Source organism: Raphanus sativus, unplaced genomic scaffold (assembly GCF_000801105.2).
Source record: "Raphanus sativus cultivar WK10039 unplaced genomic scaffold, ASM80110v3 Scaffold2041, whole genome shotgun sequence".
NCBI classification, from domain to species: Eukaryota; Viridiplantae; Streptophyta; class Magnoliopsida; order Brassicales; family Brassicaceae; genus Raphanus; species Raphanus sativus.
The window spans coordinates 3,041-17,766 of record NW_026617350.1 but is presented as its reverse complement, the minus strand read 5'-3'; the positions used below and the strand labels follow the sequence as shown (position 1 = coordinate 17,766).

The window sequence follows — 14,726 nt, the reverse complement described above, 5'->3', positions numbered from 1 at the left end:
CCATTCATTCTCTATGATGAGTACTCTTACGTGGGTTAGTGATCTCGCATATCTCTTATGCTCAAGTGCTTTCTCTTTATCACTTATGAGTGTGTGTATTGTGTCGACACCTATATAATGTTCCATCGCGTTCTATCGCGTTCTAGACACTGATACAATCGGATTGAGATTTTATATTATCAGGATCATTGGAATACTTTTGTAGTTTGCAAGGCTACATTGTATGATACCTGTACCTTAGGACCGGCCGGTCTTATCTCATTGTCTAGTATGGTTTCTCTTTCATGAACCCGAATCTATCATTATGAGCAACCTTAACTTTTCTATTCGTGGTTCATTATATATGGAACATTCTGGGTCTATCTTGTATAGACTTTTACAGCAACTTGATTATGTCTCTACTAGGACATTTATATTAGTGGTGCTAAGCTGGTATGACTTAGTCATTCTTTCGGGTCTGTCTGGCTATCATTTCTTTCTTTGTTTATGAACGTCCAATATATATATATATATCTGGTCCGAGGATCTTTGCCAAGACTTGGATGGTTAAAACCATTCCACTTTTACTTTCTATTTACCAGCTTATAGCTTTCTCCATGATGTTGGATAGTCGGATTCATCTTGTATGTAATCCGTGTACCTTGGCCACAATATGATCACCTTTGTTTGGCTCATGGTCTCACTGAATTCGTGGGAGAAAGATCATGTTCTCTTATCCAACATATATTCCCGATTTTCATCTCATCCTTAGATGAGGTATTCCATCCTAGATGGCACATAGGTATGTGGTGGTTTATTCATAGACTCTTAGGATGGTCTATATCTGGATTATGACCCTTTATCATCTTTAGACGGGAATATCTATGCTCACTTTATATGGCCTGATGTAACTTATCTTTCATACATGTATTCTTGTGGTGTACCCAAGCTTATAGACTTTTGAAGTCTCAACCTTATAGGTTATGCCTTTTACGGCCAAGCTATAATGCCTTATGGCCTTCAGCCATGCTTATCATGTTCGGGTTTTATAGTATGGTCATGGACCACACGGAGTGTTTATTCTCCCCCTCATGAACATGCTATAAATTACGTTTGTTTGTCCTCACTTAAACGTAATGCTTGGACGGTCAGCATGGTTTTAGACCATGATACACGAATTTGTGGTCTGGTCATGATCACGGGTTTTGTTCTTACTATCCTCATGATCAGATTATACTTTCGTGTTGCTTGGAACAATGAAGCCTACTGAGTTTCCCTTGTGTACATGTTTCACAACGTGAGATCTTATGGGATAACTCTTTGTGCCTTATTAATCAAGTTCAGACCAGGATGGCTAATCCGGTCATGCCATAAAGTGTATAAATTCGTTGGTGAACCTTACTGGTTACCTAGGCTTTTATGCCTTATCACACCGATCCTTAGCATAGTATTAGATCAGTAGGGAGAATGTAGTCTCGACCTCTTTTATATGTATGCCTTTGGCGATTTTCATAAGCTAAAAGAAACATTTCCTTTTGCTTTGCTCTGCCCATTGGTTTATTATTGAAACCATTTTGATGTGGCTTGTAATGCCATTTCGACCTTTACTCCCTCCTCGACCATGATTGGATCTACAACCACGGTTATTGTGGTATCCTTGTCCACGGCCAGTGGGGATTTTGGGTCTCTCTCAATGGGTCTTAGGTGATAAATTTCGTGCCTCTTAAGGCCATGCCTTAGGCGTGGTGGTCTAGACATACTCTTCTCGAGTTTTCATTCTCATTTGTCAATCAAAAATATTTTTCAAGCAAATCAATCAAGATAAAAGAAAAACTTTTATTAATGCTATGAAATTTGAATGACAAATTATATTTAAAAGAAAACATCAAATCATAAGTATGAAATCAGAATGTCAAAAGGCTTAAACAATAGCCGGCCAGTCCATAATAACATCTTGGACGTGGCTCACATTTGGTTCTCTATTCAATGAATAAACCAATCTCATCATCTATATGAGTCCACCCGAATTTTCTTTTCTTAGCTTCTTCAGCATCACCGTATATCATCTCACATTGATACTCGGCACTTATCTCCATAACATAGTCGAGTTTGTCGAGGTTGACTTTCCTTTTCTGCTTCTTTTCCTCAAGAGCTGAAAGGTATGAGAGAAGGTCGTAATAGGTTGTGAAACCTTTAGCCTTCTGTGATAACAACACTTCCTTTGAATGGATCGTGTCACGAGTCTTGCTTAACAAGTCATAGTTTGTTATCACTACACCACATAGTTTAAGACTATAGGTGATTCTCATAAGATCAAAGTGATAGTCATCCACGGATTCATAATCCTGGAACCTCAGAGCCTTCCATTCTTTCATGGACTCATCTAGTAGTGGCTCGAAGAACATGGTGTTCAATCTCGACCAGAGATCGTAAGGATCGTTGATGTAACTGCACTCATCATACAGATCCTTCACGAGATGCTTTTTCATTATCAAAACAGCTCTACGCCTTTCATATGCAAGGGTATCATTGCCGTATTTGATACACTTCCCAAGTCCTTTAGACTTTAAATCGGCTGAAGTGTTCATCGCCCAATCAAGGTAATTGTCTCCATTGAGATCAAGGGCTGGGTAATCCGAGTGATGGAGTCTCGACATCTGAATCATATCAAAATGATTTGTGTTAGTACATACAATTTTCTGATGCCATTGGCTATCCAAGAAATAAAAGGCACTCGGCTAGTATGTAAACAATAAAGCCATATGGCTTGTGTGACCAATGCCATTCGGCTATTACACAATTAAATCACATTGCCAGCAAACAAATAAGAGGGCCATACGGCCAGTTTGCATTCTCTTTAGAAATTTACTTTCTCATAACTCATCCATCACTTAATCAACTTATTTGATTTATAAATCCCTTGAAAATAGTGGGATGGAAGAGTGCATGGTTTAGCCATACCATATGGTATGCTACATCGACCCATGCGATTTAATGGTCTAGTAGTACCATTCGGTACACATCCTCGACCAAATAAAACGGATCGTGATTTAGCTGCACTGTGGTGCGCATCATCCATCACCGGTGATTGTGGATCACCGTGGATCATCGAGGATCACCGTGGATCACCTTGGATCATTGATCATCGTAGATTATCGCGGATCATCGAGGATCATCATGGATCATAGATCAACGCGGATCATCGTGGATGATCACCGTGAATCATAGGTGAAAAATCTAGTTGCACCTGAGGGTGAACATCATCGACCATTGATTTTGTTTTATGGTCTAATCGTACTTAAGAGTACGTATCATCGACCTTTACTTCATATGGTCTAGTCATACCTATTGGTATGCATCATTGACTTAAAAGAAAATCATGGTCTAGCCACACTATGGTGTGCATCATCGACCAAAAGATGTGGAAAACATTAACCTTATGTTTTGTTTGGACATATAGCGTGTCATCCTTAAAGGGGTATCACTTGTTGTCCATACAAAACGAAAGTCATGTAATCACATGCTTTATATTTTAGGATTTAGGGTTTCTTAAAATCAGATTTAAACTTTAAGGATTAGGGTTTAAAATTCAAATCTGTTTTTAGGATTAGGTTAAACATTGACCTTAAATTTTGTTTGGACATATAGCGTGTCATCCTTAAAGGGGTATCACTTGTTGTCTATACAAAACTAAAGTCATGTAAAACTATTAAGGGTTTAGGGTTTTGATTTTAAAATAAACAGAACTAAAATCAACCAAATCAAATCGCAAAATTTTTAAATCGGATTTAAGATGAAGAGAAGTTTGAAACCCGAATTGCTTGAACCACAAGTAAAGATTAGGGTTCTTGAGATCTTACCTTAATCTTTGCCGATCTTTTCTCCTTGGTTCCTCTTTTAGAAACCTTAAATAATCAACAATGAAAGTTTCAAAGTTGGATTAGTATGAGATCTAAGAACAATAGAAATCGAAATTAAGAGAGATAAGGAGTTGGCGGCTATTAGGGTTTTGGATGATCTTTGACGGCGCGGCTTGCACTGGGAGGTGACGGCGCGTCTGAAGTCGGATTGATGCGTGGTCTGCGGCGCTGGATTCGTCTCGTCAAGAGCTTCAATTTGATATATTACTCGCCGTCTGGATCCTTACGGTTAGGGAGATATGACGGTTTAAAGTTGCGGCTGAAATTAAGGTTTTTGTGGTCGCTGGATTTTAGCTAGGGTTTAGAGTCTCGTGCTGATAACGTGTTGTAAATAAAGAAGAGAAGAGAAGAGAAGAGAGGAATTGATGTGTCTTATTCCATGAATAATGATCTCCTTATATAGGATACAATAGCTTGGAGACAAAGCTTAACTTGGAGTGGGGAACAAGTATATCTAGGACTTTCCATATGGACATCACTACAATATTTATAACAATTTTAAGATTGTTGTAACTTTTTTAAATTGCCTTCTGGGCTTTTTTTTGTCAACTTCTTGTATATTAAAGCTCATAGGCTAATTGTTACAAAAAGACTCAAATAAAAATAAATTACATTCAGCCCAAACCAAAGTTCAGAAGATCAGAATACACGTTAAGTATGTTTGCATGATAAAACACGTGTCATCTTCCAAAGCTTTACTCTTCCTGAAATGAGGTGAGAAAGCAGTGCCGTAATTTTAACGCCGACAAGAGCAATGATCCCCGATCTCATCTCTCTTGAATATGCTTGCTGCCACCTCCTTTCTTTAACCTCCGTTGATTCATGATGATATCCTCTCTAATCACCAGTAGTTATCCACAGAATAGCTTCTGATAAATAAATAACAGATCCTTGTTGGAACACTTTCTTATAGAGAAAGCTCCATCTCATATGGGTCTGCATCGATTTATCGCAGCCTATTACATATCTTAGATCATGTTCTTTGGGGAAACTCCGCTTGTACTTCTTAAAACGAAGATTGATACCCACGTAGAGACAGGAACCAAGCTTGCTAGTAAATAGAGAGAGAGTTAACATCTGAAACAAACGGCTTAAGATTTGATAAAAAAAAGAAGGAGAAAGCTAGATCACAACAAAATCGGAAATTTATTCTGCAAACAGAAATTACAAAATCGCCAAAGCGAAAAACTTAATCGGCTAACCCGAAGTAAAATCGATCGAATGATCGAACTTATATTACAACAAAAGAACTCAACTCATCTCTTACCCTCTGATAGATATGTGATTTGATAAGAGGGTAGAGATTGAGAGAGTTTTCTCTCTCTACGAGAAGAGAGAGAGTTTTTTTGCGTGATACTGTAACATTTTTGCCTTTTGGGCTTTAATCGAATAAAATCAAAGGTTGACAAAAAAAACAACGCAAAAATATAATAAAGCACAATATATTCTCCCAGTGTGATAGAAGATAACCGTAATGAAACTCGAACTCAAGACCCCAAAGAGAACTTGAAGTTCTCAACCACTACACCAAAGAAATGTTTCCGTAATTAGTGCCCCAAAATAGTAGATAACATTTAACGTCTAAATTCCTTGCTCTATGACTTTTAGCCTAGGACCGGCTATGAGTAGATTGTGTATTTATAATAATGAAAAAAATGTAAAATATGTGTTCTTGCAAAAGTAGATCACTGCAAGACGTAGAATGCATACTCCATTTACGGTATAAACAATTTAAAAGATAGAAGACATTTTCTATTTTACGGTTAGAAGTAGAATGTATGTTATAGAAATTGTAGAATAAACTACTTCATGTTTTCAAAAATTAGCAAACTTTGTAAAATTAATTTTGAACCAATAAAGTGAACCAATGCAAGCAGAATGGAATTATCCTTCCACAAATGTATTTTTAAGTTAAAAAAAAATATATCTTTGTCGGAAAACCTCAAAAAAACTGTCAGCAAACCTCAAAACCATGTTGATGTTGATTGAAAAAAAAAAAAACAATGTTGATTGCAAAGTATAAAAAAATCCACACCACTACCTTTCCCATTATTTATTAACAAATGATGCCGCAACTGACTATTATCAAAGTTAAAAGGACCATTCAAAAGAATCTCCTATCTATTACACTACTAAAAGGGCAATACGAAGCTCTATGAGAGAGTCCACGTCACCCTTAAAAATCAGCCAATTATGTTCTATAAATTGTCCACGTCAGATATTGTTATTGTGTTTGTGGGCTTCGATTTTTAATTCAGCATGTTTAACATTTTGGCCTGTTGAACATAGACCCATCATTTAGGCCTCTTGACTCTGTCTACTCTAATTTCGTGCTCGAAATCGCCGAACCCTAATTTCCATTTCAAAATCGACTCTCTCCTTTCGATTTTCTCATCTTCTATTCCTCTTCTCTCCATATCCGTTTCGTAGATCAGACGAATCACCTCTCCTCTAATCAAACATTCGTGTAATCAAAGCTCATTCAATGGTTCTCTTTCGTCTTCCCCTCTATCAATCTCTCTATAAAACTTTTTTTGAATATTTTGCTCATATCCTCTCAAGAATCTACGGCTATGGAATCCACCGGCCAATCCCTGTATCCAGCAATCCGAAGCCGAACCGGAAGATCTTTTCCAGACGACAAAACCGCTGTTTCCTCTGCCATTCTGAGATCGCGATCTTCCTCCGCGCACGGTGACGATGTGATGTTCTTCAGAGATGTCAGAATGGGCCCACACGAAGAGGAGTTACGGTTTCGTCTGATACATTTTCGGGAGGCTCGAAACTCAAACACGAAGACACTCATTGGCATGGAGATGCTCCTCATTGACGAGCAGGTCCGTCTTCTATTATTCTCTTCATTACTTTAGTATTGCTCTATTGATCGGTTGATATAGTAACATTTACGTATTGATACGAGAGCTATGAAATATATGAATCATATTGCAATCCATCTCGACATGATGTACTTCTCATTCATCATAGTTTATAGAGTGGTTACGTAATTTCTATTTATCATACTCCTGTACTGAAATAGCAGTACTTTCTTTTATATTTCGACCTCATGCCTAGATAATATGAATACTTGGATGTTTGATCTTATTAACTTTGGTTTGATTTATCTAAAGTATAATGCCAACTGAGTTGTTTAGTGATATATAGTTTCTATTAATCCCTTGCTCATTATTTTCTTGGTCTAGAAGAATGCACCGTTGGTGGGGTTGATGGTCTGAGCAACTGATTCCATTCAAAATTTTATTACTTTTATTAAATTAACGACTGCATCAAGTTGGTCCATCTCATGATAATGGTTGTCATAGTAACACTTTTAATCGTCTATTTTATTTGGTTGTCAGGAAACTGTTATTCAGGGCTTTATTCCAGCAGGACTGGTTGAAATGTATATGCCTCACTTGAAAGCAGGTTCTGTTTATAGACTGACCAAGTTTTACGGGTCCAGGAGCAAAGTTCAGTTCAGTGTTGCTGATCATAGTGTCACCATTTCATTATCTTGGACCTCTGTCCTCTCGGTTCTTGAGGACAGTCTGGTTCCTTTTCACGAAGACCGGTTCAGGTTCCGTAGCCACGAGGAGTTTGAAGCTAATTGTGACCTCAAGGGTGACCTTTATGGTAAGTCCTCTATCTAATTGTCGTTCGCAAGTAGGAGTCAATTGAGCTATAGTTGGGATTTACTCTTAAATCTCGAGGTTAAGTCTTCAGTCTGTGAACAACTGCTGAATTCAGTCCTGAATCTTTGGGTTAAGTTTTAGTATAGTATAGATACGTTTTTGATGTTATTATTATTGTATAACTTGGATACTCACCGAACTTAACCTATATAGACATACATTTGTTATTTTTAAAGAGTATAAGTTCGATATTTACCAAACTCAACTCTTACTATTTCAGATTATCTTGGACACATGAAGTTGGTCAATGGGCAGCCTCTCACGGACTGTCCCATCCTTAGAGGCTGCCCATCCTGGACGAAGTTGATATAGCAAAGAAGCGGCATCTGATGGTTCATGTGCAGACACATGGGTAAGTTTGCCCATTAATATCGAAATTTTGTATGTGTGTTTATCTTAACATTTAAGTTTATATATCATGTAGCTGACCATTGATGAAACTATACATATGGGACAAAGCTGCAACAGATTTCTGCCTGAAGTACAAGTCATATGGGATCACTCCAAGTGCTATTTTAGTCACCACATTGAACCCAAAATGGATTGGAGGTTAGCACATCCAGCTTTAATTTTTTTTTATCATTTTGTGATATATGAGTTTGTCATCGTTTTCTGAATCTGATTAGTGATACTTCATTCATGTGTAAACATCAAGAACCCTTACTCTGACTATGTCATCTTCACGGGTTTTTATGGACACCGATGTCCAACCAACTAGAGATTATCTTAGCTGGTATGTATTTATGTTTTAAGACATATTTTCTACCAACTCCAGTACTAACATGATTAAGGCTTTCTCATTTTTCAGGTTGGGCTCCAACTCGGATATTGCTTGGAAGATTAATGCAGAGATTGTGACTAAGCCTGAGGCAGTCACTATAGCTGAATTATTCTCCTACATCAAACAGGAGAATGCGAAGGTACAAGGGTTGCTATTTTTACTAATTTATTATGATACTCTTGGGTACTTGTGATAATCTTAAATACACTGTTGTAGGTTGCTTGGTTTGAGTGCACAGCAACCATAGATGATTTTGTCAGTGGCTGAGCTTGGTATTATATTTCCTGTGGTGTGTGCCATACTAAGGCAACCAAAGGGCCTAAGTCTCTGATGTGTAAGAAGTTTGGGAAAGCTGAGATTTTCTGCCGGAGTACCAGAGTAAGTGTTGTATTGTTAGTTTCATCTGCATATTGTCAGCATTTACAATTTATTTTCTTTCATGTCAGGTATCTGACCAAGATCTTTGTCTATGATAAAAGTGACCAGGAAGTTTTTGCCATCCTTGGTGATGCTGGGTTTGAATTAACTGGGCGTCATGCATGTGAATTAGTGGCGAACCACTTTAAGGTAATTACATACCTGTTAATCTATCTGCACACATTTCTTTAACTCCCAACTGTTTTCCTTCAATATTAGTCAAATGAGAACATTGGAGATGATCAAATCATGCCGGTTCCACAAACTCTAACAGACACCATTGGACAGACACATAAGTTTCTTGTGAAAGTCTCAAAGCATAACCTCCAAGGCTTGACTCAATCCATTACTGTGACAAAGGTCCTCCCACCAGAAGCTCCAGAAGATTATGCCAATGCTCCAAAGTCTGCTGAAATATTGGAGCCAGTAAGTGAAGAATGTGGACCTTCCTTATGCATTGGAGATTCTTCAGGTGAGGGTATCAAAAGTTCCACCGAAAGTGTTGAACCAGAAGCTGTCAAACGTGCCAGAGGTAGCTAGAAGAGCTCCTGGTTACCCTGGTTACCCTCTCTAGCAGTAAATTCTTCACTGCAGTTTAAGTATTGGTTTTGCATTGACTTTGCTATCTTTATATTTGCATTTTCAGACTTTTGTTTCATTGGAAATATTAGCTATCTTTGTATTACATTTTAATCAAGTTCAGAGGATTTTAGACTATGTCTTTCTTTGGAGTTTTGATATCACTCTTGCTTGCTACTTTTTTAGCATATATTTATAAATTGATCTATCAGAATAACTTTGATCTATAAGTTTAGATTGCTACTGTTTAAGAGTACAACTTTATCTATCAAGAAAGCTAAATATTTGGTATAGCTTACTAACTGCATAAGTATCTTTTCGTTATAACTTCTAATGTCTTTTGAACATTGTATAAATTGTGGGTTGTTCATAATTGTTTGCACCATTAAATCATTATAATTTTTCAAAACATCAAACCGTTACAAAATTAAGCTCTTTTATTTTGGTGAGAAAATTTATAACAAAGTTGTGGTTCATTTTCAAACATCGCATCAAAATAACTTATTTTGTCTCACCTAATGATTAAATGGAAAATTTCAAACGAAAATTATATAATTTGATTATACGCTCCATTACTCAAACAGTTCAATTAAGAGAATACATGGAAAATGTTCTATTGTTATACGCTCCATAGATTTTGCTTTAATTTTTTTCCTCATTGTGTTACTTGAACCTTAAAAAGATATCACATAATTGAACCTTTGCAATTTTAAATTATTGAAATTTTTCTTCAAATTTAATTCAAAGATAATACATTATAACACACATATTGTATCCATTATTCTATTTTGTTTTCTCATTTCCACCCAACAAATTTAAATTTATTATGGATAGAAAAAGCTATTTCATAGAAAATTAGTATTTCTTTAACGCTTCCAACAAAAATTAGTTAAACTGAACAAATAAATTATGTTTTTTTAAACAATTTTTCATCATGGAAAAATTAAACAACAAATATTTTCCGCGCGTAGCGCGGACATCGCATCTAGTATATATAAGAACAAAACTTAGGGGGCTTATCGTATCAGGGATTTCATAAAATTTTAGCTTTTTTGTCAAATCCTCTCTTATTGAACATGGTATTTGTAAAAGTCCTAACAAATTCTAGGTTATTGGATCTAACATTTGTATAAATCCTATTAAAACTCCCCTTATTGGAAAATATGGATTTGATGAATAATTTATATCAGAATTATTTGGATTATTGGAAAAATGATTTTCCCCTTGAAATTTCAATAGAAAAGAATACCTCCTCCTTAGATGGAATTTGGAAAAAAAAGACGACATCTTTAGTTTTTTTTTTAGAACTTTTTTCTCCAGTACCTCACAAAGTGATAGCAATCACTACTTTCATCCATGTAAGCTTGTTTCACAACTATCATCCATGTAAACTTGTTTCACAACTCTTATCATCTGATCTTTCCTCACCCTTCCCTTCGAGTTCCTTTGAAAGATTTGGAAAGAGCCATCACACTGTTCCACATCGCCAACGCCATCATCAGCTCTGATATCGTTTTTCATTATTCTGCGTCGATCCCTCACATTCTCCGTCAGCACCAGTTACATGCTCTTTATCACCACCTAACTCATTCTTTCTCTGTTTACATTCATACCCTCCGTCTCAACTCGGTTCTCCTCTGCATTTTGTTCTCCGATAAGAGCATGGGTTATGTATAGGTGCAGGATCTCGAGTTCCATGGAGTGGTGTGGAAAATGCATAGTGGAGTCTGAACCCTGAGTTATGGCAACTAGAGGGACATGATAAGTGTAATGTGGAATCTATGGGACCATAGTTATGACTCTATATATGCTGATATTGAGCATTAAAAATCTTGATATCTGATTTAAGAGATATTGTTTCCTCTCACAGTTTGCTCTTCTCTTGCATTAGTTGTGTTCAAAACAAAGTTGAAGATGATGAACACTGCAAACTCAAATTAGAATCTAATAATAATAAGTGCTTTGGAGAAGTTAAATAAATCATCAACCTCACGGGATTCTTGAAAAAGTGTAACATATTCAGCCTTTAGTCTATTGACTTGAACCACTAGATCATTCAGAGTTTGTATTGTGTCAATGAGAATTGAACCTTTATCACACTTATGCCTATTTGGATCTGCAGCAAAATGGTTCCTGTTCCGACCGAAGGCTTATGCTTAGCAACTGAAAGAACACTGCTTGCTGAGGATGCGGTAAAGCCATTTGGTAGTGACAAATACTGTTTTATATATTTCGTAAGATGTCTAGTTTGATTTCTTTTGTGCATGAGTGTTGTATTTGTATGAACTCTTACGAGGATGGAGCAGAGCTTCATATTCTTCCTTTCAACCACCATTTATATTCAAACTGTATCGTTAAATGGCTAGAGAAGAGAGCAACTTGCCCTCTCTGCAAACACAAAATTCTTAAAGGAACCACTGATTAATTTTGACGACAAATATCTGATAAAGCCGACATAAGTTCCAATTCCTCAGTTAAAACTTTTCTGTATATATAACAATTAAAATCATGTAACTTTGTTAAAAGTATCCATTTTTAAACGTGTAAAATCTGTAAGTTAAAGTACAGCTCACTTCGTTGTCATATTGTTTGCTGCATTTCACATCATTTACCACTGATACGAGCCTTCTAGTTTGCATCTGAAGCAGCCATCATGTTTCCCTCCTTCCCATAAGCTCTAATCAAGAGATCAAAAACAGCTGCATTGGGTTATATTTATTCACATCCATCTTCTCGCTTGTGTGTTTTTGTCATCTTAAGACCATATCTAAGAACATTGTTGGTTTATAAATTTACATATTGTTTACTCCAAAACAATTTTTCCACGAAGAGTTAGTCGCAGTAAAATGTATGATTTAACGCTGGATACATTTTCCAGAGTCCACAAAACCAGATCAAAAACCTTCACCAGAATCCCCCAGCAAAATCCCCGTCCACAAAATTCCCTTTCAAAATCTCCATCAAAATCTTTAAAAAACCCACTAAATCCCACCAAATCTAAAACCCCCCAAAATTTTATGAAACCCCCAGTCCAATAAGCTCCACTTAGATTCACCCCCTAAGGTGAATTTCTACATTCACCCACCAATAGAAATTAGTTAATTGAAATTTGATATCTCTTAAAAAAGAAAACCAAATAATAAAAATTTAATGAAATAAAATTATGTTTTTAGATAAATAAAAAATAATAGCAATTATCAAAAAAATATATTATTTTTAATATTGATAAATCCGTCAGAAAATACTAAACTCTAAACCCTAAATTCTAAACCCTAAACCTTAAATTCTAAATATTAAACCCTAAACACTTGGAAAAGCCTGAACCCTTGGGAAAATCCTATACCCTAAACCCTTAAATTTAAACCAAACCTTAAATCATAAACTAAATCCTAATCCCTAAACCCTAAATCATAACCTCTAATACTAAACCCTAAATCCTAAATTTCAAAATGGTTTATGGTTTAGGATTAAGAGTTTATGATTTAATATTTGTCAAAGAGTTTAGGGTTTCGTATTTATAATTTAGGGTTTAATATTATGGTTTATGATTAAGGGTTTAAGGTTTAATATTAACGATTTAGGGTATAGGATTTTCCCAAGGGTTCAGGCTTTCCCAAAGGGTTTAGTATTTAGAATTTAGGGTTTAGTATTTTCTGACGGATTTATCAATACTAAAAAATATATTTTTTTATAATTACTACTATTTTTTATTTAACTAAAATTTATTTCATTAAATTTTTATTATTTAGTTTCCTTTTTTAAGTGATATCAAATCTCAATTAACTAATTCCTATTGATGAGTGAATGTAGAGGTTCATCTTATGGGGTGAAGCTAAGTTTTGTTCTATATATAAACACATATATGTATTGTTACATCTCCATGTTTTGAGATGTGGTGCGAGGTTTCAATATTCATTTCTCCTAATTGTTAAATGGAAAAAGAAGAAGGATAAATGTACGAAACTTTTGTAATTTAGAAATCACAATGTTGTAAAATTGGGCTGCTTTCTCGTCATATATTCATATATCCCAAAATTTCTTGAAGAAAATAAAACTTGCTACTATTTATGTAAATATTCCATTTACCAACAATATTCTTGTTTTCTAGAAAGGAGCTCGGCGAGGTATACCCTTTCTTCGCCTCTGCTTTGGGTAAGTCAGGTGGCTATGAATTGGAGGTGTCCCTGGAGTTGTGATGACACCTGGCATGTGATACAGTAAAAGGTAATGGGAAGAAGATGATGAACAGTAACTCGATCCAATGCTATTACACAAAGAATCGCTCTCTATCCTGCCAAGAGTTTACATGTAGAAACAACTCAAAAGCAAGGATGAGGAACCAATGGTGAAATCACCAAGAAAATACAGAGAATATAGATGAGAAGATAACAAACTTTCTTTTACAATTTTCGATATCCTTTTCTATTACGAGTTTGACTCTTTATATAGTTGTGATTAGTCCATTTTGCTGACGTGGCTCATCTGATATTGACTCTTTATATAGTTGTGATTAGCACTCTACAACATAAGGTCTGGTACGTTCTGATGGTAAAAAATAAAGACCAGAGTTTTGAGTCTGTGATGATACGTAAAGGAGAAAGAAGAGATATGGATCTCTGTTTTTTCCAGTCTCTTATGCTTAAGAACACACATATGCTTATGTTCAGAGTTGACGAAAGTGCTGCATGTCAGATAGAGAGATCTGATATAGACGATGAGAAGTTATGGGATAAACGGTTTGAAGAAGCTCAGATCAGGCTATGCTTTCTGGAAACATCAGATTCTACATGTAATAGCATTGGATCGAGTTACTGTTCATCATCTTCTTCCCATTACGTTTTACTGTATCAGCATGTTGCTGTGATCGTCCACTCCGATAATTCCTGTTTTGCGGATCATTGCGGGCCCACCGACTCCGAGACAGAACATCTCTCTGCTACTGTTCCCTCTGAGAGAGAAGGTCGCTTTTGGGTCGTCTCCATGCTTAATACCTCCGAGCTTTTAACACCAATTAAAAAGTATCGTTGTTAAGATGTTTAATTATAATCTGAACACAAAATGATTCACCGAAAGGAAATTCAACATTTTTCAAGACGAAACCTCTAACCATCTGTCAATTTGAAAATTGGAACCTCAAGAAACATTAGAGCATCAAAAAATTATAAAAAAGGAAGGAAGAGTTATATACCTTGCAAGCGAGGGAACAGAAGCCGAAACAATCAAGTAAAGAACAGAGAAGAAGAGATAGACCAAGATGAAAACTTTAACTCTTGATTTTATTCAACTTAACTTTCGGCCAATACAACAGTTTGATATTTATATTGAAAATAAGGAAGCCCTAGACTCCTCTCTTGGCTGACG

General features: G+C 35.9%; 1 protein-coding gene and 1 long non-coding RNA gene across 4 annotated transcripts; one reads left to right on the top strand and one right to left on the bottom strand.

The window, feature by feature from the left end:
- Positions 1-1,801: 1,801 nt before the first annotated feature.
- On the bottom strand, positions 1,802-4,279 carry LOC130505153 (uncharacterized). The gene is made up of 2 exons (XM_056999742.1): positions 3,840-4,279; positions 1,802-2,636 (listed from the first exon to the last, which is right to left on the bottom strand). Exon 2 carries the CDS (start codon positions 2,634-2,636, stop codon positions 1,959-1,961), a length of 678 nt encoding a protein of 225 aa, XP_056855722.1. The 5' UTR covers positions 3,840-4,279; the 3' UTR covers positions 1,802-1,958.
- Positions 4,280-6,228: 1,949 nt separating this feature from the next.
- On the top strand, positions 6,229-9,507 carry LOC130505152 (uncharacterized). 3 transcript variants are annotated; one of them, XR_008941579.1, is made up of 9 exons: positions 6,229-6,736; positions 7,256-7,529; positions 7,809-7,940; positions 8,013-8,137; positions 8,244-8,321; positions 8,397-8,508; positions 8,586-8,747; positions 8,849-8,936; positions 9,006-9,507. It is a non-coding gene; the product is annotated as an uncharacterized LOC130505152 (long non-coding RNA). The 3 variants fall into 3 exon arrangements; XR_008941578.1 differs by having other exon boundaries at positions 8,215-8,321; positions 8,816-8,936; XR_008941577.1 differs by having other exon boundaries at positions 6,231-6,736; positions 8,816-8,936.
- Positions 9,508-14,726: the final 5,219 nt, after the last annotated feature.

What these genes read in the sequence shown, in the direction of transcription:
- LOC130505153 (XM_056999742.1), bottom strand. Translation starts at nt 2,636, where the DNA reads ATGTCGAGACTCCATCACTCGGATTACCCAGCCCTTGATCTCAATGGA.